This window comes from Manis pentadactyla, chromosome 3 (assembly GCF_030020395.1).
Source record: "Manis pentadactyla isolate mManPen7 chromosome 3, mManPen7.hap1, whole genome shotgun sequence".
NCBI classification, from domain to species: Eukaryota; Metazoa; Chordata; class Mammalia; order Pholidota; family Manidae; genus Manis; species Manis pentadactyla.
The window spans coordinates 198,516,509-198,541,654 of NC_080021.1; the positions used below are offsets into that span (position 1 = coordinate 198,516,509).

The window sequence follows — 25,146 nt, forward strand, 5'->3', positions numbered from 1 at the left end:
AGAAGTCTGAGTGGAAAGTTCTCAGTAAACTCCCCAGGAGGAAAGGAGATGTGGCTATTAGAAATCAATTCCTTCACCCTATTTTCATGCTGCCCACATTGCTTTCTCTGATCTCCAGGGCATGGTGTCATGCTGTTACCTGAACTTCGGGAAATCTGCTTTCAAAAAAGGTTTGGTATATATCAACTTTTCCCATCTCTCCCTTTCTTCACTATTAAAAAGGCTAAGGTAGCATGATTAACTTTATTTCATCAGTCTCATCTGTATTAAAGAGCATGCATGACTCAAAAATAGGGCTTCTAGAAGGTTCCTGGCCAGCCAACAACAAATGGCGTTCAAAAAGATGAAAAGGCGGGCGACCCTGCTTACAGAGAAATTATATTAAAATGGAAATTCTGATTTTCACCTATCAGACTAACAAAGGTTTAAAATAATTAGCTAAAGCTATGAGCTTGCTTCATGTGGGATAACAGAGGTCCTGTCAATCGTTGGTATGTGTGTGGTGGGGGAGAGGCATAATCAGGTAGAATATTTTTGGAGGGAAATTCCCTCCAAAAGATAGTTAGGCATATTCAAATTAGATATGCTCATACGTTTTGACCCAGTGTCTCTACTTGTAGGGAATTCATTCTACAGATGGACTTGTTCAAGTGCATAAACAGAATGTACAAGGTTAGCAGAAAAAATTTAATTTTAGAGAATTCAGATGGCCTAAATGTCCATCAATATTGACTGGTTAAATAAATACATGTGCTCGTTTATAAAGACTTGCTCTAGATTGACGAGAAGAAATGCTTACAATGTTTGGCTTGGTGGGGAACTAGGGACGTAGGGAATAAGAAGGTGGAAAGGAAAAGTAATTTTTAGGTATTTTTGTGTGCATTTTTACCAATGTCTGTATTACCTACTAAAAAAAAAACTAAAAAAGCACAGCAGTTCCCTTTATTACTTTCTACTTAGTCTCCTGATAGTTAAAAGCTTCCTCTGTTTTGTGTAAGATGAAATCCCAAGTAAGACAAGTTGGGAACTGAGAGATGCTGTTTCAATTCTCCAAACTTCTGAGAGCCGATCGTACTAGCAGAATACATTCTCAGCGGTCTCACCAATTCCCTCCTCTATGCCAATTTTGCCGCTTGCAGGTGGGGAAGCATTGTCCACATTCTGCCCGGACAGTTATTTTCTAATATTCTCAGACAGAAATACCATTTCTTTTTATCCCTTCTTAAAAGATCCCCATGGTGTGTCTGCTCTTAGCTTGTCAGAGATGTGTCTTTATGTTACTGTGTCAACCCTCTTCCATCTGATCTTTTGGAACCAAGCACCCCTTACCATTGCTAAACTTAGACCATGCATCTCAACTCAACAGCCTATGAGCTATATCATTCCTTGAGCTGGACTTTCAATCTCCTTGTCCTATTTCTCACCACATATACTGCCAAGGTTAAGGCCTCAACTCTCAATAACCACTAAAAACTGCTACCAGCTAGTACCAAACATTGTGTAAAGCCCCTTACATACATGATGTCATTTAATTCTCTTAACAGCGAGATATTAGTAGGTTCCATTTGGGGATGAGGAGATTGAGGTATAGCGAAGAAAAGAAACTGGCCAAAGGTCATGTGGTTAGTGAGTAGGAAAGCTGGAATTCAAATCTTGTGAGATTCCAAGGTATCCACATTTTGAACCCTTGTATACTGCCAGTGGGATTCTAAAGTGGTGCAGCTGCTGTGGAAAGCTGTATGGAGGTTTTTCGAAAAACTAAGAATAGAAATGCCACTTGACTTGGCAATTCCACTTCTGGGAATTTACCCAAAGAAAACAAATCACTAATTCAGAAAGGTACATGCACCCCTATATTTATTACAGCATTATTTACAACAGCTAAGGTATGTAAGCAACCTAAATGTCCATTAACAGATGAATGGATAAAAAAACTCTGTGGTACGCATATACAATGGAATATTACTTAGCCATAAAAAAGAACAACTTGCCATTCGCAACAACATGGATGGATCTAGAGGGTATTATGCTCAGTGAAATATGTCAGACTGAGAAAGACAAATACCATATGATTTCACTTATATGTGTAATCTAAAAAATAAAACAAATGAACAAACAAAACAGAAATAGACTCACACAGTGAACAGACTGGTGGTTGCCATAGGGGAGGTGGGGTGGGGATGGGTACAATAAGTAAAGGGGGAAAGATTAGTGAGAATGTTTGATACTTAGATCTGGGTGATGGTTACATGAGTGAACACACAGGTCAAAACACATCAAGCTGTACACTAAGATTTGTGCATTTTATTCTATGTACCTCTTTAAAAAAAAAAAAAACATCAAAGTATCCACCTTCACCTACTCAGAGAACTGCAGGGCTCCTGCCCCCAAGAGAGGCACCACTGGACTCTATGGTCCTTCTCTCATCAGCTTGCAATCCCCTGCCATTGGCTTCTGCAAATACCTCTCTCCTTACCACAGGTTCTAATCTTGGCATGGATCCTTCAACTAGTGTGTGTCCATGCCCTGTCCTCAAGTGGATAGAACTCACTACCTCCTTGCTTCTGGAGTGAGGAGAGCCAAACAATGACATAGACTCGGTTTGACAGACTTGGGGGAGGGAGGTTACGATGAAATTAAAGCCATTTAAGAAACCCTGGAATTCTCATTCTTCTGCTTCACTATAAGCCTAAGGAAGTACAAAACTGTGCTGAGCAGACACATCTGGCTATTTATTATGAGGAATTCATTCACTTGCTTTCTGACATCATGCCTACGCTAAAAAAAATAAAAAAGAATTGGCCCCTAATGAGTTAACACTGAACCATTAAAACGAGGGCAGACCAGATGGGAAGCTGTGCTTTTCCAAAGTGAGGTCCTACACTTGCCCACCTCAGACTCTCCTGGTTCCTTATGGTGAGGGCTCCTTAGTCTCACCACTGACCACTTCAACAGTGTAGCAATCTCCATTTTTTATGAGCTGTCCAGACAATTCTTTGGCTCCCTAAGTTTGGGGAAGTGGGCCACTTGGCAGAATTATCGAAGTGTCTTTTGCTGAGGCTCAGCTCAATGACATCTTTGTTTCCTCTTTTTAGGTACCTTGGGGCTCCTTAAAAATGTGCTACCTTTCACGTGCAGGGTCTCTCCTTCCCTGAACTGCGGTTTGCTTTTTCTCTATCTCTGCACCTTATGCCTCTGGGATTTTTATGACCTCCTGTACGGAATGGCCAAGGCAAATTATCCTATGCTTGATTTAGGGTATTTATCTGCAACTTTTGGAAGATTTCATCAGTCAGGGAATTGACTTAGAGCCAAGTCTGGGAAATATTGATCTGAAAGGATCAATATGGCTGCTCAGGGAGCTCTCTTTGATGAGCTCAGATCTTAAAGAACTAGTTAAAAGCTGGAAAGTCAAGGGCAACAGAGAAGATCTATTATTAGTTGTCAAACCAGGTCCCAGGAGGCTGGATGGAGTCACTGACCAGGAAGGATGGTGCAATATTAACAGGCAAGAAAAACAAAAGACACCCTCACTGTCCCTTTTCCTTCCTCTTTGCTGTAAAGGAGAAGCATTTTTAGTGGAAATGGTAGATCGAAAAGTGAAACAAGCAAGAGGGTTTTGAAGGCCAAGGTAATTACCTGGCATGACTTCCAGTCTGTATGAATTACATCAATCAGATGACTATGTTGATTCACTGTTCAGATATTCTGAGTGGTCACAGAAAAATAATAGACGATACAAGACCATTAAGTACTCAAGTGTCAAAAAGCACAAAAAGCTAATTCCTTACTTACATAATACTGAGCACAGTTCTGCTGGCAGGTAATGTTCCAGAAGAAATGACTAGTTTGTGAGCTCTCAGGAGCGAAGCAGTGGACCATCTCAAATAAAGAGTGGCTCACTAAGAAGACAGTAACGCTCACTCTCAGCTCCTTTGAAAAGGAGTGAATGCAGGGCTGAATGCCTGCATGGACAGGGTCACTAGACTGCTGCAGGGCGGGTGCTCAAGTGTGGTTACTGGACTCCTGGGAGGCTGGCGTTGTGGGGAAGGTTGTGACAGGGTTATCAGCTCACTGGGGATGGGGACAGTCAAGGTCATTAGACCACTGGTGTGTAGTGGGGATGTATGGTTGTTAGGCCACTGCTGGTGGTAGGTGGCTCTCCTGTAAGTGGATTTCAGTGCAGGAATTCTTCAACGACCTAGTACTAGTCTCAGGGGGCTGTGGATAGACAGGGTCCCAAATAGCAGAATGATTAATAGTGAAGGCAGTAAAGCCCAGGGGTGAGAACACAGGCTTCGAGTCAGAATTCTTGCTTACCACCTACTGGCTGTGTGACCATGTACAAGCTGTTTGGTTAAACTCTAAGCCTGAGCTCCCACATGTGTGAGAAGAGGATACCACCACCTCAAAGAGTGGTCAGGACAATCGAGGGCAGCAACATACGTAGAGTCCAAAGCACACATGTGGCTATTAGCCTGTATTTACAGTGGATCGGTGTCAACCTGCTGAGGCGTCCAGTGCCCTGCAGCTGGCCTGTCCCCCGTCCTGTAGTAACGCTCATCGCTACTGTAGTGCTGCGCACGAGAACACTGCAGACACACTGGGCGGTACTCAGATGCTGAATCCTGAACACATGTGATGGTCAATATCCTACTCAAAATGCAAAATGGGATGCCCCAGACTGGACAGCTGTTCAGACACCTTCAGACCAGCTCTGAGAGGACATACTACCACCTTTTAACTGGTTAGATGTTTCCTTTAGAATGAATGTGGAAGAGGTCATTTGCTGAACACTCACTAAGCACTGCTATGTATCACACTACAGAACAAAGGCAAATAATACAAAGCTCATATTGAAGGAGCAGACAAGCTCCGGGATGAGAACAACAGAGGCCATTTTCATACAAAGTAGTGAGTGCAATATTGATATATATACAGAATATTGATATATACAGTGCAATGTTGATATAAACAGAGTACAGAAACAAACCCAGTCTGCAGTGGGGGGCCATCAGAGGCTCTGGGAGATGACAGCATCTGAATGGAGGCCTAAGGGATGAGCAGGAGTTGGCAGAGGAGATGGGAGTGACAGTGCTCTCAGCAGAAGGAACAGTATTTGCAAAGGCACAGGTGGGATTAACAGTGGGGTGTGGTGAATGCCAGAACTGCCAGCAGTTTGGTGTTGCAGAAATTTAAATAGGAGGGTGAGAAATGGGGGGCTGGGAGGCTATGCTAGAGCAATAGAATGGAAGCAGAGAGCAGGGGAACTCCATGCAGGAGGCCTGGGATTTCACCCTATGGGTGATGGAGAACCCTGGCAGATACCAAGTACTGAATGACACAATCAGAGTGTTTTAGAAAAATCACTCTAGTGACTGTGAGGAGAATGAGCTACCAGGAGACTGGAGTCAAGGAGATCAGTAAGGGCACCTCTCAGGCAAAGAGAAGGTGCTGCTACAAGGTCAATGGTAATCAGTAGAGAAGGACTAAATACAAATACTAAGGAGGTAGAGTTGAGCACCCTGGGACTGTGCAGATATGGGTACAAAAGGGAGAAGAGTTGGGATGATGTCTGAATTCTTATCATGGGTAGGAAAGAGAGAATAGGGTGGAAGATTTCTCCTCCTCCCCCAGTAAAAGATGATAAATTTGATTTCTGATGTGGAGTTTGAGGTGTACACAGGATTTGCAAGTTGAAAATTGAAAAAAACTGTCAATCTAAAAACTCACAACAGTCGTCTTGGTTAGAAATAATGGTTTCCGAGTCAAGAGCACTATTAAAAATCATGACTGGATGACAAGACCCAGGTAGAATGCTAAGGGAGAAAAGCAGTGGGCAGAGGAGAACCCCTGGAAAACACCAATATTTAATAGGAAGATAGAAAAAGAGGCTGTTATAAAGACCAAAGGAAAAGTCAAAGGGCTACAGAAGCAGGTATCACAGAAATCAAGGAAATCGTTTCAAGAAGCTGTGACTGATCAACACCATCAAAAGCAGCTGTGGAAGGCCCACCAAGTTGAGAAATGAAAAGCGTACACTTCATAGAACAATTAGGAGGTCATAAGTATGCATACTGCTTAGACTTCTTGGTTGCAGACAACTGAATCCACTCAAGTTACTTTAAGCAGAAAGGTATTTATTAGACGGTATTTGCATACACAATCTCCAGGAGACCGCAGACACAGGTTTGGATCTCTTTCCACCAGGAACAGCGGCGGTAGCCAAGACAAACACGTCGGACTGTCACGGGGGAAACCACTCCACGACCAACTTCACTCAGCACCTGGGACCAAGGACTAGGACCTTCATCAGCTGCCCCCGATGAAGAAATACTTCAGTCACTGTGCCTACAAGAAGGGCCATTCTTCCCAAAGCAGCTTCATTCTAAGATGAACTTGCTCCATGTCACCTAACAGAAGGCTCACCTTCAGACTTCCAAAAGCTCACCATCCCATTAGCTATGTCACCCACGAATGATACTTCTATGCAGCATAAAATGAAGATGGAGTCAAAAAAAGCAAGAATAATCTTTATTCTTTGGAAACACATTTGTAAAAAGTATCAATAAGATTAAAAGATTCAGAACACATTTATTTGTATGCAAGACATACACTGAGGATACGCATCTGCTCAAGTGGAATATACCTGTAAACAAATATCTTAGGGAGAGTTTATAGGTGATGGACTCCACCGTGCAGGGTATGCAGCTGACTCCCTCCTCTGGACAGATTTTTGTGGTAGCCAAAACAGATCAAATTTTAGCAGTAATCTCAAGGGATGTCAATACATTTTTTTTAAAGGCTTAAAATGGGCCAATTTACACTTACATATATATAAATGGCACAAGAATTGATTTCACAGAAAAGACTAATGAAAAAATGATTCAGGCCTATATATTAAGAGAAAAAATAGTGGACTCATGTCTTGAAATGGGGGGGGAATAAATATTTTGGTACGAATTCTACCTGAAAAGACAATATTCTACAAAAAGACTGTGCAATACCCATCCTAACCCAGTCTACAGAATATTTCGGCCCAACTTCATTAAAATCTTATGCACTTTAATTTGAGCCATATAAGTACCTGGATTGCATGTTGCTTTTCACAAGAGTGAAGTCTAGGGTAAAAACCCAACCCTCAAATGTTATACATTCTGACCATGTGCGTTTAAGTATGTCTTCTGAAATCATGCAAGTTAGCAGCACCAATCAATAATTTAAAAATTATTCTTGTACTTGAGCAGCAAAGTCTATCAAAAGGGATTTTATACATTTTTTGATTAGTAAAATCACTAAAACTCAAAGTGGCTAAATTGCTATATGATATGAAATTCAAAGTCTCCCTGTATTTATATAACACCTAACAAATTATATATTATATTTAGCTTCTGAGAGGGATAACTCTGGTAGAGAAGGGGACTGTGCAGTTTTCCTATGAGAAATTTAGCTTGAATGTATATCCTCAGCTTAAAAATATTAAATTTTAATAAATCACAGAATTTTAGAGTTGGAAAGAACTTCGGCGACCATTCAGTCCAACCCACTCAGATGGGGAAAATGAGGCCAGCAAAGGGGAACTAGCGTGTCCAAGATTGCACAGTGACAGATAATGTACTCTAGCAATCGCAATTCCCCAACCACAGTACGTCACAGTACTCTATGCAGAGCTATCTTCCCAAGTTCTCTGGTTTTATTTGGCCCCACTTATTAAATAAGAAAGAAATGTCAGGTACATAGCAATACAATAAACATAGACTTTTACTCCATATTTAAAAATCAGAATATTAAAATGATTCCTGAGCCTTTTACTACCTTCATTTTGTTAAAAATGCAGTCAACAGTCAATTATGACAAGCTATTGTGGTTCTTTTAAAACATTTACATGGACCCCAAAAACACCTTCCTTAAAGACATTTCTGCAAAAACAACCATGTGATGCCAAGACACTTTTCATGGAATGTAATGAAACTATAATGGTGAATGGAAGTAAGATGCTTCAGTCTCTCAAAGTGCGGTCATGAGTTTATCTCGATACATCATACTTTGCATTCCTCCTAAGTTCTTCTGGTTCTGGTCGTGGACATAATCGAAACAGCTGTCATCTCCACTGGCCGGTGCTTCCCACTGGGGCCTGTCATCCTGAAAGGGTGGCCTGTGTTGTTTGCGGAGTTAATGGTTAGTGGGGGGAATGGAAGAGAATTCAGAAATGTGAGTAAAATAACACAAGCACAAGGAAAGTGGGCAGGGAAAACCATGAAGCATGTGAATGGGGATGGCTTACAAATGGAAATGAATGGATTTTCTACTTTTCAAGGATTTTAAAATTCAGATGCAGGTCATCTATCAACTTCCAAGTCAAGAAAAAGCTCTGCCTAGCTGTGATGTCATTCCTCAAAGCGAATCTGATGAACAAGCCAGTCTGGGATAAGCCAGGTGAAGGTGAAAAAGGTTTCATTACTATGGGCCTTCCCAGGACTTCCCAGGCTAAAATACACTGGCAAATGCCTCAGGCAGCCTTTGCCAAAAGTGTGGGACCAGTGAACTCTCTTGTTCTGGGGTGAGTATCTCAGGCAGTGCTTTTCTAACTCTGGAAAGCCTGATAAAACACAAAATGCTGTCCCTCCAACCGCCCCCCCTTTCTGATCCAGTAGGTCTGGGGTGGTGCTGAGCCTGCACGAACAAGCTCCCAGGTGAGGCTAAATCAGCCAGGCAGCAGGGCCACCTGAGAGGGGCCCTCTTCAGCCTTCCTAAGAATCCCCACTGTGAAATGCTGTGCTAGGTCATGCCTCAGAAGGAAACTAAAGTGATAAAATTGGCAATAAGAAGTGTACATTTTTGTAAAGATGAGGTTAATGAAAATGGCATTTCTAGAACTCTCTTCTGCTTCTCATGTCCAGAAAATAAACTGCCTGTGCAATACTGGAAACATTTAGAATTATGACTCCACTAGTTTAACCTGCTTTAAAAAGTCACATGAATATCCAGTGTTTATGATAAAATTGCACTACTGTCCTCCAGGATCCCCAACAAACTTGTTAAGAATGATCAAGAACTAATTGCTCTCATTTGCTTTGCTCTAAACAGATTTATTTCCATCACTCCATTCTCCTCCTTCTCAAGCAGCAAGGCCAGCAACCTCACCAAGAAATAACTTCATGCAACTGAATTCACCAACGTGCTTTCTAACAGAGCTTCACACATAAACACCAATTAAGACTGATCTAAAATTCAAATTTTGGAAGGAACGCCTGCCTTTACAAAGCTGGCATTACAGCGCTCGAGCCTAACTGAAAACGCAGCAAGCCTGGGGCCAGTTTGCTTTGGACGGATTGTGGAAGGTTAGGGCAGAGGTGAGTGAGCAGAGCAGTGGGCTACATCCCACTCAACGTCTGTTTTAGTAAGGAAATTTTATTGAAACACAGCCAGGCACACTCGCTTGTGTAATGTCTGTGGCTGCTTTCAAGACACAGTGGCCCCAGAGTTTAGGAGTTGTGACAGAGACCACAAAGCTGGAAAGATTGACTACTTGGCCCTTTCCAGAACAGTTTACTGACCTCAGTGCTTAGAAAAAGGATGCACTCCCACAAGAGTACACCCCCCCACCCAATCCCTGGAAAAAAAAACCCTTTCAAAAAACCCACAACAAAAATCCTCAAGCCTGAGTCACATTTTCAGTAAATGAATTTGCAGGACAGGAAAATATTACTTAGAAATTTTAAGTAGCATTTCTAACACAAAAAAAAACACAGAAAAACAAAAAAATCTGAGGTTAGAATGGCTAAAAAAACCCCAAAACCAAAATAAACCAAAAATATTTCATAAAGTGTAACTTTAACCAGACTCATCACTGGCTTCTTCTGCTTGCACACAGTCTCTGCCATGACAGGGCAGCTCTGAAACAGCTGTTTGTGATGCAGAATAATTTGAATTCATAACTAAGTAGAATCTGAGCTTTTCCGGAGCAAAGGAGAACTTTCGAAAGCAGAGCTCTGCGAGCTCCGGGCTTACCTTACATTTGGAGAGTGAGGGTGCCTCCGAGGCTGGCTGGGGAGGATATTGGGATGGTATTGAGGCTAAAAATAAAAAATACCAAACTTGATTATTCTGTGACCTTTGAGTTCAATGGTCTTCATTTACTTTCTTTTTCTGGCATCTACCTGAGGGGATGAGGGCCTGTGAATAGAGAGGTGGTTGTGTGTGTGTGTGGGGGGGCAGACCTTTCTCAGGACGATCCTGTTTCCCTGATACAAAGGCTGGGGGAGAGGGGAGCCACCTGTGGAAGGGCAAAAGCACGAGCCGCGCGAGGCCCTGGAGCGCCCAGGACAGGTGCTATCCGTCTCTCCCGAGGGAGACTGGAGACTGCGGTGGTGGGGGTGATACTAATTTCTTCAGAAACAATTTTTATCATTGCTGAAAAGGTCGACAGCCGAGCGTAACAGCTGTATCTGCAAAAAGACAAGGCCTGGCCAAGGACGCCAAGGAGCAGGATTGTGGGTGAACTCCCATTCTTTTTCTCCCTTGCTTACACAATAAAAATAATTCTCTGAAATATGATCCAAAGCAAAATACCAAATCCTCTTCCCCCCAAACAAACAAAACCACAAACCATCCAGGACACTTATTATCCTGATAAAACAGAAGGCAGGCAGGCATTTGTCCATTTTAAGATGCGAAAACGGATCTAGATGGTGACTCACAAAACGACCAGGGTGAAGACCAGGCGGAGGAGCGGGCTGCCTGTCCACCTCTGGCCTGCAGAGGGCAGTGGCCCCAGACACGGCCAGAAGCCCTGGGGCTTCTCAAGGCAAACTTTCTATGGGGCAAATTAGGCCCTCTTGACATTTAAGTCACTACAATCTTCCCACCATTATTCTTTTAATTATTTCTTTCCCTCCTGCTCCCTCCCCTGCTGTTTTGGTTAATAAGCGGAAGTCCATTCTCTGTTATGGAAAAATCTCAGCAATTCTGTTCATTCAGTTTTCAGGGACCTGAGATGCCCTCCCTTCCTATTTTGTATGCCAGTGGCCTCCCCACTCCAAGATGCTTAGCAGCAGCTAAGTCTGCAGCCCCTAAAAGCACATGCTACAGGAAAAAGGAACCTGGAGAAAAAAATCTCAGCGGCACAGTGTGAAAGCTGACCAGGGCTTTAGCACCTCCCTGATCCAGTCTCCTGGCATTTCCGTCTCAGGGGATATGCAGAAACCCAGAGAGTTTAGAAGATTTACCCAACACTGAACTGTCTGAGGTGCTTCGATCACACAGTCAGATCCCAAATGAAGGCCCACCAACTGGGTCTTCAACAAATGAGAATAACCCAGAATAGAAATGGACCTTCTATTCTATCTACTCCTTGCCTTCAAGCACAACCAAGGCAGATTCACTGGAGAGGGGTGGATAACTTAAGTTATAAAGACTTGGAAGAAGGATATTCCAGAACTTTCCATGGTCTCCTTTAGTAATTTATTCACACTCTCAAACTGTCAAGGACAATCTTTTATTGTTAACCCTGATGGTTCTCAATCAGGGCAGTTAAGGCCCCCTGGCGACAAGTGGAAATACATTAGTGCATTTTTGCTTGTCACAATGACTGCAGGGTTACTTTTAACTATTGGGCAGACAAGAGAGAAGCTAAACATCCTGTAACTCTAGGGACAGTCCCAAACAATGAAGAACTGTCCCTCCCCAAATGCCAACAGTGTCCTACATTGAAAACACAGCAATCGGTCCTTTACAGCTGGCTGACCTCGCTGAGCTCAATACCGCGCTCCTGAAAACCTTTCTCAGCATTCAGATTCAGATGCTTATCAGGCCACTTCTGCAGACATTCTGTTCCCAGTCATTTACACCCAAACCCTGACAGAGCATCACAGAACCTTTAAGACTGGCAAGGAGCAGAGGGCCAGCAGTTGCCAAAGATGTTAAGAGAAAAACAGCATCTAGGTTAACAGTTTTCACGGGTCTGATTTCAATGAGCCATCGCCTCAACGTTCACCCTGGGCAGAGCACACAGACAGCACACCTGTGAGGGTGGCAGAGCGGGCCAGGGTGGCACTGAGGTGGGATGGCTTTGATTTTTATTTTTTTTTCTCTCCTTCAAGCAGTAATCAGCCATCAATAACCCCACTCCCACAACATTCCAGCCACTCACACTTGAAAATGTCTCACAACCAAAAAAGACAAGACAAAAAACCCCAAACTGTGAATAAGAAGGTTCAAGAACCCAAAGGTGGCAAGGAGACTGGGAAGACCTGGCCTTCCTGTCACCAGGTTCAAAGTACTTTTCACATGTTACTTCCTAAAACTTAGAAGTCATGTCCAGGTTCTGTACATTGGGAATATCATGAAATTCTTCTGAAACATAATTCAGAGACCTCATGAAGGTAATGTGCATTGGGGTCCCACCCCCATCCAAGGAATTAACATCGACAGTAATGAAGGATCAAGAAAGAAAGTAGTTAGAATAAAGCTCCAAAAGGAACTCATCGCGGAGCAGCTTTGTTACTTAGGACATGCAAAACCAGACTGGTGACAGGGCACAGAAATCGGGAGAGAAGCGTCCCTCTTGACATTCACAGCCATCCTGGACAGGAAACTGGCACCAGGTGAGGAGGTCCTCAGACATGGATGCTGCCTCTGAGCACAAATGGCAGCCTAGGAAGCGAGGGACAATTCATCCATCCAGAGGCCTTGCCTCGCTGCTCATCAGAACCACACTGGGAGCTCTGCAGAGGGTACCCAGACCTCACCCCTGGAGTTTCTCATTCAGTCTGTCTGGAGTGAGGCACACGCACTGGTTACTTTACTAGGGCTTTTTGCCAGATTGTCTCCCTGTGCAGCAGCAGGAAGTGGCTTCTCAGGCCGACCCTGAATGATCATCTATGTACAGATAGGAGGCGAAGGTATTCCAGGCATGTGCACATAGGCAAAGGGACAGTGGGAAGAAATTATGGGAAAACGACTCTGTGATTTTTTGAGAACTGAACATATAATGGGCGATGGGGGAAATGAGCAGGGGGAAATAAATATAGAGAAATAAGTCAGAGTCAGGTGGTAGGGGGCTGTGCATGGTCAGCGAGAGCTCCCCACAAGGTAGTGGTGGGTGGGCAGGCAGGGGCACAGGCCCTGGCTGGTCACCCTGGGAAAGAGCAGAACACCAGCCAGGGAAACCTATCTATGTACCTTTTGCAGGCAATAGGTCCAGCACCATGCTTTTACAAAGAAGGTTCTAGAAATGTTACTCCACTGATGTTAATGGAGATACATCACCAAAAAAAAGAAAGGCAGGGGAGGGAGCTGTGAGGTCAGCTTTTCCACAGGGAGTAGAGGAGAAACAGTGGCTCAGTAGTCAAGTGATTTGGGGAAACAATAAATTTAAAAAAACAAATGAATATCTGTCTTTCCTGCAGGACTTCTCAGTACTTCTGACACCCTACTAGGTGCTGTAAGATCCAAGAAGGGGAATGGAGGATGCAACATTTCCCAAACGTGTGACAAGACATCCTTTCCTGGAGGCACATCTCAAGGGACTCATATTTCCGGGGTCTGGAACACATTCTGACAAAAAACTGCCTCACTTGAGTGCTCCTGAGAGGTTGTGTTTGACCACCCAGAAACTTAAACATACATCCCTGCTGCTTGCCAGTTGACAGGGTTAAGAAAAGCAAGGAGCTCAGATGACCCAGGGAAGCCAGGGGACAGGGTGGAAGGCTGTCCTCTTACTGTTTTCTTGAGAAAACACGTATTGTTACTATTTCTTTAAAATCTGATCATCAGCATGATGACTACTCAATGTGGAAAATCTAGAAACTTTAAGAAGTATTATGTGAAAACCTTTTAAAGCAACATCTCACCTGGTAATTATGGACTTCAGGATTTGGTTTTGAGCTAAAGAAAAGAAAAATTGTAATAGGTTATAAAGCAGCATGATTACTGATGTATTTAACAATCATAAACCAATCCTAAGCACTACCTACTCTGTTAGGAACTTTCACAAATACTATTTCTTTTTGGTCATTAACTGCTTAAATGAACATGTAACTGGGGAAACCAAATAGCAATTTTCATTCATCACTTTAGAGCTCACAAGTCAAACACACGGGTAATATTCCAGAACCCTGCTTGTGATGGTATGTTTTAGTGGCAAAAAAGGAGGTCCTTTTACAGTTGTGCAAACCACATAATTTTAGCTACCATTCCAGTTCTACCCTGGCATTGCTAAATGGCCCCATGGCACCAGGCAGCTTGCCCAGAGCTTTCTCCAATTGCAGGGAGAGCCATGAGCCACTTCTGAGCATCTACCACGATGGGTCCCACTGCTATCAACAATGCTGCCATGATCTGGCCACCACCGGAATGTTCATTCCACATAAGCCTCTGTACTGGGAATTTCACATCTGTTATTATTTAATCCACACAACAAAGCTATGAGGTCAATAAATGTTACCACCTTGTTTTACAGATAAAGGGAATGGTTGCCTAACACGAGTAGTTAGGAAACCTGCCCAGGGTCAGCCAGCTAGACAATGGCAGAGCCAGGACTGGAATGGACATCTGCTCAATCCCAAAGCTTATATATTCTTTTCACTGAGCCAAGTTGGCTCCCTGAGGGCCTGAGAAAAGGTTCTGGGCTCCTCATGCACATCCTATTATGATGGATTTTTAAGGATAACTACCCTGGAAGAAAATACAGGCCGACAAGGTTGATGCAAAACGCAATGTGTTTACTATAAAAGCTTGGCTTCTGCCAGAAAAACCACAAACAAACATGGTGTAATCACTGGGCTAGCTGCTAGGGGGGTGTGCTTGAAATCAAGGTTTACTGCTTCTCCAACAATGAGAGGGAAACATTTCATTGTTAGGAGTCTTGCCTGGGGTCTAAACGGCTCTGTGTTCCGGTTTTCAGAGAGGGCCAGTGCACAGAGCCAGGCTCTGCGCCAGCTGTACCTCCAGCTGGATTTCACTGTGGAGGTTAAGCGCTCTGCAAGGTGCTATTTTTCTGGTATCACCTCTGCAGCCCAGAGCACAATTTCATCCCTGGCTCCCACAGCAATCCTACTCACCCTGAATCCCACAGGCTGCGAAGAGCAATTGAACAGCTGCAAACAGTGGTTATTAGCTCATTTGTTCCTAAAGGGTGTATTTACCCTTTTTTCTTTTTGGTGGAGGTTTTTCTTTTTTTCATTTGTTTTAGTTCCCAATAATCTCCACTAGATGCTAAGTGGAAAATGCAATTTTATTAGGGAAAAATAAACAAAACAATCACTTCCTTAGAGAGCACAGGCAAGAAGTGTAACTTACAAGCCCCTGAGAATTAAAAGTGACACACACTGACAGGTGGAGAAAGGTGCAAACATTTTACCTGCTGCAAGGAGCCTAGAAATAGGGCAAGCCTGCAGGCCTGAGACTACCTGCAACCTCCTTGAACTCTCTGGTGGGGGTGGGGGCCGTTCAACAGGGCCTTTGAGCCCCTTATTAGATGCTCAGAGTCAGACACCTGACCCCCAGGCGAATGGCACTGCAGGTAGTTTGGAAACAGATGTATGGCTGGGTTTCCAGCTGTGTGACATGGGGGCTAGTGACATTCTCTAGAACCTTGGGGTCCTTGAAGGTGCCTTGGGGCACCAGCCCCTCCCTCCCAGCTTGGCTTCACCCAGGGCAGGTCCACTTTTGTCTGTTCTATCTGTTTGGCTTCTTTGACAGACTTTGGTGGGGGAATGAAAGTCAGAGGCTAAAAAAGTTTAGAAGAACACTTATCTAGCCCCACCTCCTCGTTTTCAAGTGAGAAAAAAGAGGCCCAGAAAAGGAAGGCCAAAGGCCCCAGAGCTGGGTTAGAGCAAAGCTGGGCAAGGCAGGCCTCCTGCCCCCTCAGCCAGCACTCTCACAGCGAACCTGGGCGGCAGTTACCTGCTCCCCGGCAGGCCGTGCCCACCAACTGTCCAGAGGACCTGGCACGGTCAAGCTGTGCTGACCTCAAAGACCTCCCAAGCAGCCTGAGGCCTGTGTCTGGGATGACCGAGGGGCTAGGGCCGAAACGATTAAAGTCTGTGATTCGCTAGCTTGACCGCTGCCCACCTAAATCAGAACTCACGTGAGAAAATAGCTGTTTCAGAGAGAGAAAGAGAGGCACGTGCAGAGGCGGCCAGTGGTCCTCGCCTGGGCTGCATACTAGACTCACCTGGGGGCTTTCAACTCCACAGGAACCTGGGTCCCACCACCAGAGACTGATTCGATCAGCCTGGGGTGTGGCCTGGCTGAGGGGGACACGTCAAACTCTCCAGGTGATTCCAGTGAACAGGAAAGATCAAGGACGCCTGCATGAGGGCAAGCGTGGGCAAATCATGCCCGTGGGCCATCGCCTGCCTGCATTTGTGAGTAAAGTTTTATTGGAACACAGCCATGTTCACCATTCACATACTGTCTCCGGCTGCTTCCATGCTCCAGTGGCAGAGCCGAACAGCTGTGAAAGAGCCTGCAGAGCCGGCAAAGTCTAAAATACTTACTACCGGGCCCTGTACAGAGGAGTCTGCTGCCACCTGGGCTAGGTGACAAGTTCCTTTTCCTGCAGGAATCTCACTGAAGGTGTTTAAAGGTCTTCTACACCATAGGACTATAAACCCTGCACGTCACTGAGCGCATGGGAGCTTTTGCTCGAGAGCACGGCCTTTCTTTCCCATCACTGCCTGCAACGCCATCAGCACAGTGCGCTGTACACATTCCTTTCACCTTGGTCACCCACTGTTCTGATGAACAAAGCACAAAGCTGCTCAAACAAAGCAGCTGTGTTTTCCAAAAAAAAACAGTCTCAGAGCATTTTATTGTGTCCTTACTGAAAGCCAGGAGGATGGTATAGCCAGGCAACAGAAAATGGGGGAAAAAATCACCAGGTGACTCACTCTGCGACTTAACTGTATTAAGGAAAAACTCGGCATGGCAAATAAATACAATTTCTAGAATGAAGAGCTGCACCACAGAGTCTGGGGGTACTTACCAGAACTGGGCTGCGATCACCGGGTTGCTTGCTTTAAGGGAAAAACAGAGAGGTATGACGTCTTAGAATGCTTTATTGCTTTGTGCCATGTGATGACAATGACCAGGGAAGAGACTTCGGTGCTCTCTGGGCAGTCCCAAACCCAGGAGGCAGAATCTTTACCTCGGCTACTTCTCTTTTCAGAGACAAAGAGAATCACCTTTCCTCTGTTCCCCACCCTCCAATTTTCCCAGTGAACACTGAGCGCATTTGAGCACATCCCCAGGCCACGGGGCGGGGGGCCCTAGGATGCAGAGATGAGGCAGCCCTTGCTCTCAAGGAGCTCACCATCTTGACAGAGACAGACATGTACGTAAAATCAAAAACAGCCTACGGTGCTGATGAAGGCTGAAATGTAATGTGAAGTTGTATGGCAGCTCAGGGCCGACGCTTCTGGCTGGGGCAGGGGTGTGAGTCTGTGCACCGGACCATGGGCAGAGGTAGACTTTCATCTAGACTCTGTTTTATTTTAAACAGGACGGAGCATGGAAATCATGAAAAGCTTCACAGAGATGTCAGAACTCTGGCTGGAAAAAATGTCAGTAAAGTAAAGGAGGAAAAGAGGCCAGAGACCAGGAAGGAAAGTGGAGCAGAATCACAGAACCTGAAATCTGGAGGAGCCTGAAAGCCACCTCATGGGGTCAAGTCTAGGATGTGCCCTCCCCTCTGTGGGAACCACAGGCAAGCGTTCTTTCCCTGTGTGCCCAGACACACCCCCAGATCCTGCAGCTCAGTACTCTCTTGAGATAGCTCCATCTGTGGACGGCCCCATCAGAAAAGCCCTCCTGATCTGGGGTGTTTCTGGACACCTGTAACCCAATGGACTACATGCAACAAGCATGATGTCTATCAGAGAGGCCACATGGCCCTTGGGACGGAGAGAGGGCTCACCCACCCCATCATGTGTCACTCTCCATCACCCCATTAACCTCCTCTGGGCACGCTTCCCATCCTCTCCTCCTCTGGTCTTTCTTAAAGGTGAGGGGTCTGGGCATTTTTTCTCCACTAAAGCAGCCAAGAATGACTAGTTTCTGGCTGCCACACTACTGCACCGCTGGATCAAAAGGAAGGAAACAGTGGGGAACACGGGTTAAAGGCTCATGTAAGGGGAATGTACAGATGCCAGGCCCCATGAGGCCCACTAAGTCCCAAGTTATACAAGAAAAATGTATGGAATGGCTCCTGCAAGGCAATGACATATAGGAGGAAGCAGGGGGGGCTGAGAGTGCAGTGGCCCTGCTATGAAAGAGACAATAATTAAGATCTCAGGTAGGTGTCCTGAACGGAGGAGCAACCACGTGTGAAAGGAGAGCCAGGAGATAGGATCTGGAGGCTGGGTTTAGCCAGAATGAGCACACCTTGCTCACCCACTACTGAGCCTGTACTGGGTACCAGGCCTCAGACAGGTGTGAGGCCACAGTACTAAATGAGAGACAAGGCTGAGGGAGCTCTGGAATGGGGCAGGGGGGTACACAGGCATCCTAGGGCCTGGCCAACTAAATTCAAGGCAGGGTGTGTTTGGACCAACTGTGAGCCCTGAGTCCATTATTTAAAAGTTGTGGATCTGCTCTTATGTGGTCAGAATCCTGGTTAGAAGGAGATTGATGTCATCCTTGAAACTGCAAGATGGAGAAGGGACTGTCTTTCCTTCCAAAACGCAACCATCATCCACTGTGACACAGGCAAGAAACCTGCTGACCTATGACATTCCCAGGCCCACCAGAAGCGAAGAGGCACAAGAAAGTAAATACGGAACAGAGGAGAAGAAAATGAACACATCCAACGACAGACTACACGCAGCCAGAGGGTAAGGGCAGCCTGATTCCCAGCAAGGGAGTCCCACTGGGGTTTTGTCAAAAGCTTGGAATGACAGAGTAGAACAGCACAAAGTTCCTTTAAAAACTGCTTTACCAAGCTCCTTGGGGCTTAACCAACCAAACCACAATGTAAAATTCCAAGGCAGAATGAAAACCACACCACCTTTGAACGTTGAATGTCTCCGGGATGGATAGCGTTTACTAGGCTTCCTCTCAAAGGTGCTGGTTCTTCGTAGCCTGACGCCGTGTGTAGCCTGATATTCTGTCCGCCCACTGGAAAGTAAATATTTTATTGCATGCTACCATACCAGACTTGATAGTATCATACTATATTGTCATTATGTATTACACATCCTTGGAAGGGAACTTTTCAAGAGCTCTAAGGTAAATTTCAACCTAATCTTGAACTTGTTTGGTAAAGATATACACTAAATTTAGCCTTCCCTTTTAAAATAAAATCATCTTTGCCCATTTCAGGCTGTATTACAGGGGCAGCTATTTCTACTAAAGGACAAAGCCCGCAATTCAGGTACCTGCCACTTGGCTGAACAAACCAAGCTGGTCTGAGTACGTGGAACATTTGATTAAGAGAATAATGACCACACATAAAATAAGCTTTCATAGAACACATTACATAGACGTTTAACTCTTTTAAAAGGCAGCTGTCAATGCCCAGTTATCCAAACCTTGACTTTCCTTGCTACGCCAAGGGAAACATTCCTTCTTTCACCAAGGCTTTGCAGGTTTCCACCAACGTGCCCCCAGCTGCAGCTTCCAGGAGGCAGGTATGCTGTTTTGTCTGCTCTACCACTGGTTCATAACTTATCACATGGAAGGAGCCATTTGCCACCTACACTAAGTGCCTCCAAGGCACAACCTCATCTCCAAACTCTCCTTCCTTCTTGTGTTTCTACTCAGAGCAGAAGGGAGCCTGCTCTGGGCAAAATCCAGAGAGAGTTTTCTCCCAGGATGGAAAAGCCTGCCTTTGCAACCATCCCAACAGCCATTTCCTTGCACAGTAGATGAATCTGAAATAAACCGAACTTACAGGATTTTAAACAGAGCTCAAGGACAAGCCACATGAGGGCAGAGGTTACAAAACCTTGTGAAGTTTTGGATCTTGTTAACAGCGATTCTCAGATCTGTAAATGTGCCTCAGAACTCAACCCTGGAAGCAAATTTAAAATGCACACTCCCAGGTTTTACTTATTCATGGACATGTATGCACCCATAGATTCTGATTACAAAAGTCTTAGATGAGGTCATAAGTCCTCATTTTTAATAAATACCCAGGGAGTTTTCACATACTTTGAGATACACGGTCTTAGAATCAGAAGTAAAAATATATCAGAATAAATTCTCTCCTCAGTCTTTTCAAATTCAAATATTTACTGAGCCTACCCTGGATCACTCATGCACACACTGACATCTGTTCTCATTCTTAATCACCACCAAATCTCTGGACACTGGCATGTGAAAGGCAATAGAGTAGTGGTTAAAATATAAGACCCAGACTGCCTGGGCTTGAATCTTGGCTTTCCCACTTACTGGCTGTGACTTTGGGCAGATTATGCAGTTTCCTTATCTGGAGAAAGGGGATAATCAGAAGACCTATCTCATTAAGTCTGTTTCGAGGACCATGAGCCGGTACACAATGCTCTGGTGCAACGTTGTCAACAGCGCTTTCTACAGTGAAGCTCGCGTTCTGTGTCTGCCCTGCCCAACGTGCGAGCCACCTGCCCTATGTGCATGAAGCATTTGAAGCACAGTTGGTGAGAATGGGGAACTACATTCAAAATTCATTCAATTAATCTAAACAGACACCAGTGGCAACTGTCTATTGCATTAGACAGCATAGTTCCAGCTAGAAGTCAGCTGTTACCAATTTTTTTATTAGCCCCATTCTATCAGTGAGGATATGGAGGCCAGAAAGGCTTCAGTGACTTGACTAACGGTCAGATCTTAAGAAGCAATGACAGGACATCCAACTCAAGCCTCTGGATGCAGATCCATTGCTCCATTCACAAAAACACCACTGTGGCACTCCTCTGCAACACATGATCCTTGTTGTGAAAAAGGTGCCTGCCTACCTGAATCTGAAGCGAGACCCCAGCCTGATAAAGTCTGATCGGTTTGATTTGCTGTTTCCTGGCGTCCGCAGCCTGAAGAATGCATGATGCTCTACGGCACATTTCCAGAGGTGCTTGCACGTCCTGGCGCTGTCCAACCGGAATACAAACGTGTGCTCTTGCTCCCGACCCTTAAAGGTAAAATACAAAAGTTCACGACTAAATGGGTGTCTGATGAAGGACTACTGATTACTGATTATTGATGAAGGAGTATCCAAAGCAAGGAGGAAAAACGAGAGAGCAAGGCTTACCTGATCATCGTCCTCTACCACCACCAGGGTCAATTTGCTCTTTTTAAAATCCATTTTGGTAATTTTAGGCCTGGTCAGAGAGAAAACATTTTAAAAGTACAATCTGCAGGAAAACTATCTACACATACAGAGCTTCCTTTCTACTTTTTAAGCTTAGATTTGCTAAGGAAATCATACATTCATTTATCTGTGATTATCCAGAAGTCTTATCGCCATTGCCACACACCCACAAATACAAGCGTATAGTGTGTTTTTAAAGTGAATCTGGGTGTTGCGAATATCATTTATAATCATCCATCACATATAACTCCACCACAGAATAGGAAAAGACATTTTTAATATTAGACAAAACTAAATTACCAAAAGAATAAGCCTATTTTGTTAGCTCCTTCAAAGATTAATATGCCTGTCGGGGTCAGTCCAAGAGAATATTCACAGCCATCTCTTCCCTACAAATAAACGAAGTGACAATCGGTAGAGGGTTCTAACAGGTTGTCAAGAGCAGAATGCAAAACAGTTTCCTCACCACATTACTACGTTTATACATTGTTTACACATTGTCCAGTCACAGTTAAACCCAAGAAACCCAATTACTTAAAACGCACACAGTTCTTACCCTGACAATGTGCATGTCTACCCCATACATTTCCAGCCACTTCGCTTTGTTCAGATAGGAGAGTTCCGCCTGGGCAGGGCTCTTTCCCCTTAGAAAAACCAACGGAAATACATGTAAACTGCAACGTGTACACCCACAGAATTCTGAAGGGCACAGCCATACTAAGGGATCTACTGCAGCAATATAAGGAATGAGGGACATCGATTTATAGTAACACAAACAGACCTCCAACAAAGATTGTTAATGGAGCAGGAAGATGACAGAGCAGTGCTGATAACAGGAACACTTCCGGACACCGTCCGTGTGTGTAGATACGGGTATGTACACAGAAAGGAAAAAAGGCTGGAAGGCTACACTGCTGACCACTAACAACGGCCGCCTGCAGGGAGGAGGAAGGGTGTGTAAAAACATCTACACATTTCTGCATTGTTTTGATGTGATACAAGAATGTGCTAACGTTACTTTCCATTTTCAAAAAATGTCCTGTGTCCTTCAGAAGGACTGCAAGGACAATAGGAAACCATGACAAATTTCTGAGTCCAAGAGTGACTTGAAATTAGCAAAGTTTGGGGAAGATGGGCCAGGAGAGAGGTGGAAAAAGTTAAGACATAAATGACAGGGCTGAATTTAGCTGTGGTGACATGTCCTGAAATATGTCTGTATAAACACATGGTCTCAAATGTGAGTGTTCCTGGAGGCAACCACAGGGCATGTTTCTAACGGGTTTATTCTAGAATTCAGACCGTGGGCTGAGACCTATCAGCAATGAGCAGATCAGGACCAGGTCTGTAATTCAGAGAAAACCAAGAATATGGCTTGGTTCTTACTGTCTACCTTGGGAAAGAGAGATTTTTGCATAGGCCTTTGGAAAAACAGGACTGAAGCACAGGAGGGAAATGGAGAGTTGGAATTTTATAGTCATCAAGAGAGAAATTCTATTAGCAGATAGAAGAGTCTGACAACATGTACATATTACAAAATAAATACACCAATGCTAGATTGTAGCAACCAGGTACCTGCACTCTTTCCATCTCTGGAAGATATCAAACTCCATCGCTTCTGTCTGATTTGGAATGAACCGAAACTCAGACACAAGCTCTGGTGTGTGTTCTGGAAGCTCGCACTCCCCAAGCTCCGCTGTGAGTTTCATGGAAGGGAGGAAAAGAGGAGACACTGAATGCTCTCGGTTACCGCTGCAACCAGGTCCAAAAGCATTTTGCATGATCACAAAGCACAGGTGCCCCCTCGGGTATAGCTCTCTCCTTTCAGGGGGATCTAACTCCCGCTTGGTACCCACATGGACATTCAGATCCCCAGGGATCATTCGAATGCCCTCCCCACCGGGCAATACACCATCATCTATCTTAGTTATTCCTGTCTTTCTCCCAATTATCTCTCCTACTCAGGGAGGCCCTGACTATATTTCCCTCTGATAGAGCCCAAATTTACAATAAAAGGCAATGGCAGGGAATGAGGACCTGCCCAGAAACAGCCACTTAACAAGGCTCTCATTAAGGGTAGATCCGAGCAGCACTCCGGAGTCTGCAGTGCTGGGGAGGACCAATCAAGGATCCGGCACAGGCAGAAGCAGGGGGAACATCTGTCGGAGGGAGAGGGAAGGAGTGAGGGAGCAAAGGAGGAGGGGGAGTGGGCTGCGGGAGCAACTGCGGCAACTCTGGCAGAATCAGGAGGGAGGGCGGCGGTGCAGGGAGCAGCAGCCACGTGACCGTCCCCGCGACAAGCCCCAAGCAGGCCGCCCTGGGCTTGCTCTTCCAAGCACTGTGCGGAATGGAGGGCCTGAGGATACAGGGGGCCCCAGGTCTCCTGGACATGAATGAGAAAATCCACTCTCCCTCCCCACCCCTGCTGGTCTGGAAGCAGAGCCCCAAATGAAAAGAAATCTTCCAGAGACCCATCTGATACCCTGCTACACAAAGGGTGGCTCACAGATCAACAGCGTCGGCAACACCTGGGTGCCTGCCCAGATGCAGAACCTCAGGCCCCACCCCAGGCCCACTACCTTTTCTCAAGATGCCCAGGTGACAGGTGCTGGCATCGCTTTGGAAAGCACAGATATACAATTGTGGTTTTAAAACCACATGATCGCCTGGAGGGCTCATTCAAATGCACATGGTTGCAACTCCACCTCCAGAGCTTCTGATTCTATCAGCCTAAGAAATGTGCACTTCTAGTAAGTCCTCAGGTAATGCTATTGTGGATGAGGACCACTGCTTAAGAGAGTAAATCCCACCCACTGACCAGCCAGGACATGCCTGAACCCCCCCAGTGATGGCAGCTCACTATGTACCCAGCAGCCCTTTCCAGTCCTGGAGCCCACTTTTCAGCAGCGGGATGCCAGCTGGCTTACAAAGGTGAATGAAACGTCCCTGTCCATACAGAGGAAGTAGGAATACCAAACTCAGAGGGCAGTGGGAGGACTATCTGACACAGGGTGGGGACCTGGTGAGTATTTCCTCACCTGGCTGCAGCCCCACATTTGCTACAATGAAGTGGACTGTTACCCTAAGATGCCAGGGTGGCCTGGTCAGCGTGTGCAGCTGCTTGGCTCCCTCGGCAAAATCACAAGTGAATATTCTGCTCTGCAAGTATTGGCCCAGAATGGGTAAAGGTTGGGCTCCACAGGTGGGAGGCCACCACTGACCTCTAACCAACAGGAACCCTGATACTAGGGACCCATCAAGGCCAGAGGGACAAGCTGGGAAGAGATCTCCTTGATATGAATCACCTGGGCCAAAGTGCGGTAACAGAGCCCTATGCTCAGTGGTGTGTCTGGACAAGACCACTGACGTCATCAAGCCCAGGAAGGAGGTGCCAATAAGGTTTCACTGAGACCAGGCAGGAGGGCTGGTATCCCTCCTCACCACTACTAGACTAAAACAGGCCTGAGTGATGCCTCTTTCCAATAATCTGCCAGCAAAAGGGCACTTCACCCAGTCTGCAAACTGCAGCCAGGGGCCCAGTTGCGTAGAGTGTGGAGGCTGGTGGAAACAGCTCGGACACAGGAGGACCTGAATCCCAACTCTGCCACGTACTAGCTATGTGACTGGGCACGCCTCGGAACCGCTCTGGGTCTCCAGGGCCTTAGCCGTGAAATGGAAACTGTTATAAAGATGAAACAAGGTCATGGGCACACAGCAAGTGACTATCCCCTTCTCCCTCCTTCCTTCTTCTCCTTTTTGCCTGCATTTTCAAAACTACCATCAAATTAGTTCCCGAATGAGCACTGCTTCATGCACTTCATCTCGACTCTGGAGGCACCATTAATTCAAGAACCACCTCAGCA

General features: G+C 45.3%; 1 protein-coding gene across 5 annotated transcripts in view; it reads right to left on the reverse strand.

Annotated features, from left to right (window-relative positions):
* EPB41L4B (erythrocyte membrane protein band 4.1 like 4B) overlaps positions 1–25,146 on the reverse strand; it is a 122,409-nt gene that overhangs the window by 47,528 nt on the left and 49,735 nt on the right. For 4 of the 5 annotated variants that reach the window (XM_036903325.2, XM_036903323.2, XM_036903324.2 and 1 more), the window contains exons 7-15: positions 22,859–22,979; positions 21,843–21,930; positions 21,587–21,675; positions 21,227–21,296; positions 20,937–21,106; positions 19,010–19,119; positions 16,991–17,021; positions 13,854–13,887; positions 10,012–10,076 (exon numbers count right to left, since the gene is read on the reverse strand). In XM_036903325.2, coding sequence (XP_036759220.2) covers positions 10,012–10,076; positions 13,854–13,887; positions 16,991–17,021; positions 19,010–19,119; positions 20,937–21,106; positions 21,227–21,296; positions 21,587–21,675; positions 21,843–21,930; positions 22,859–22,979 — 778 coding nt within the window. Of the gene's footprint in view, positions 1–6,517; positions 8,156–10,011; positions 10,077–13,853; positions 13,888–16,990; positions 17,022–19,009; positions 19,120–20,936; positions 21,107–21,226; positions 21,297–21,586; positions 21,676–21,842; positions 21,931–22,858; positions 22,980–25,146 lie in introns of those variants that run through there. The other variant, XM_036903327.2, reaches the window with a different exon arrangement.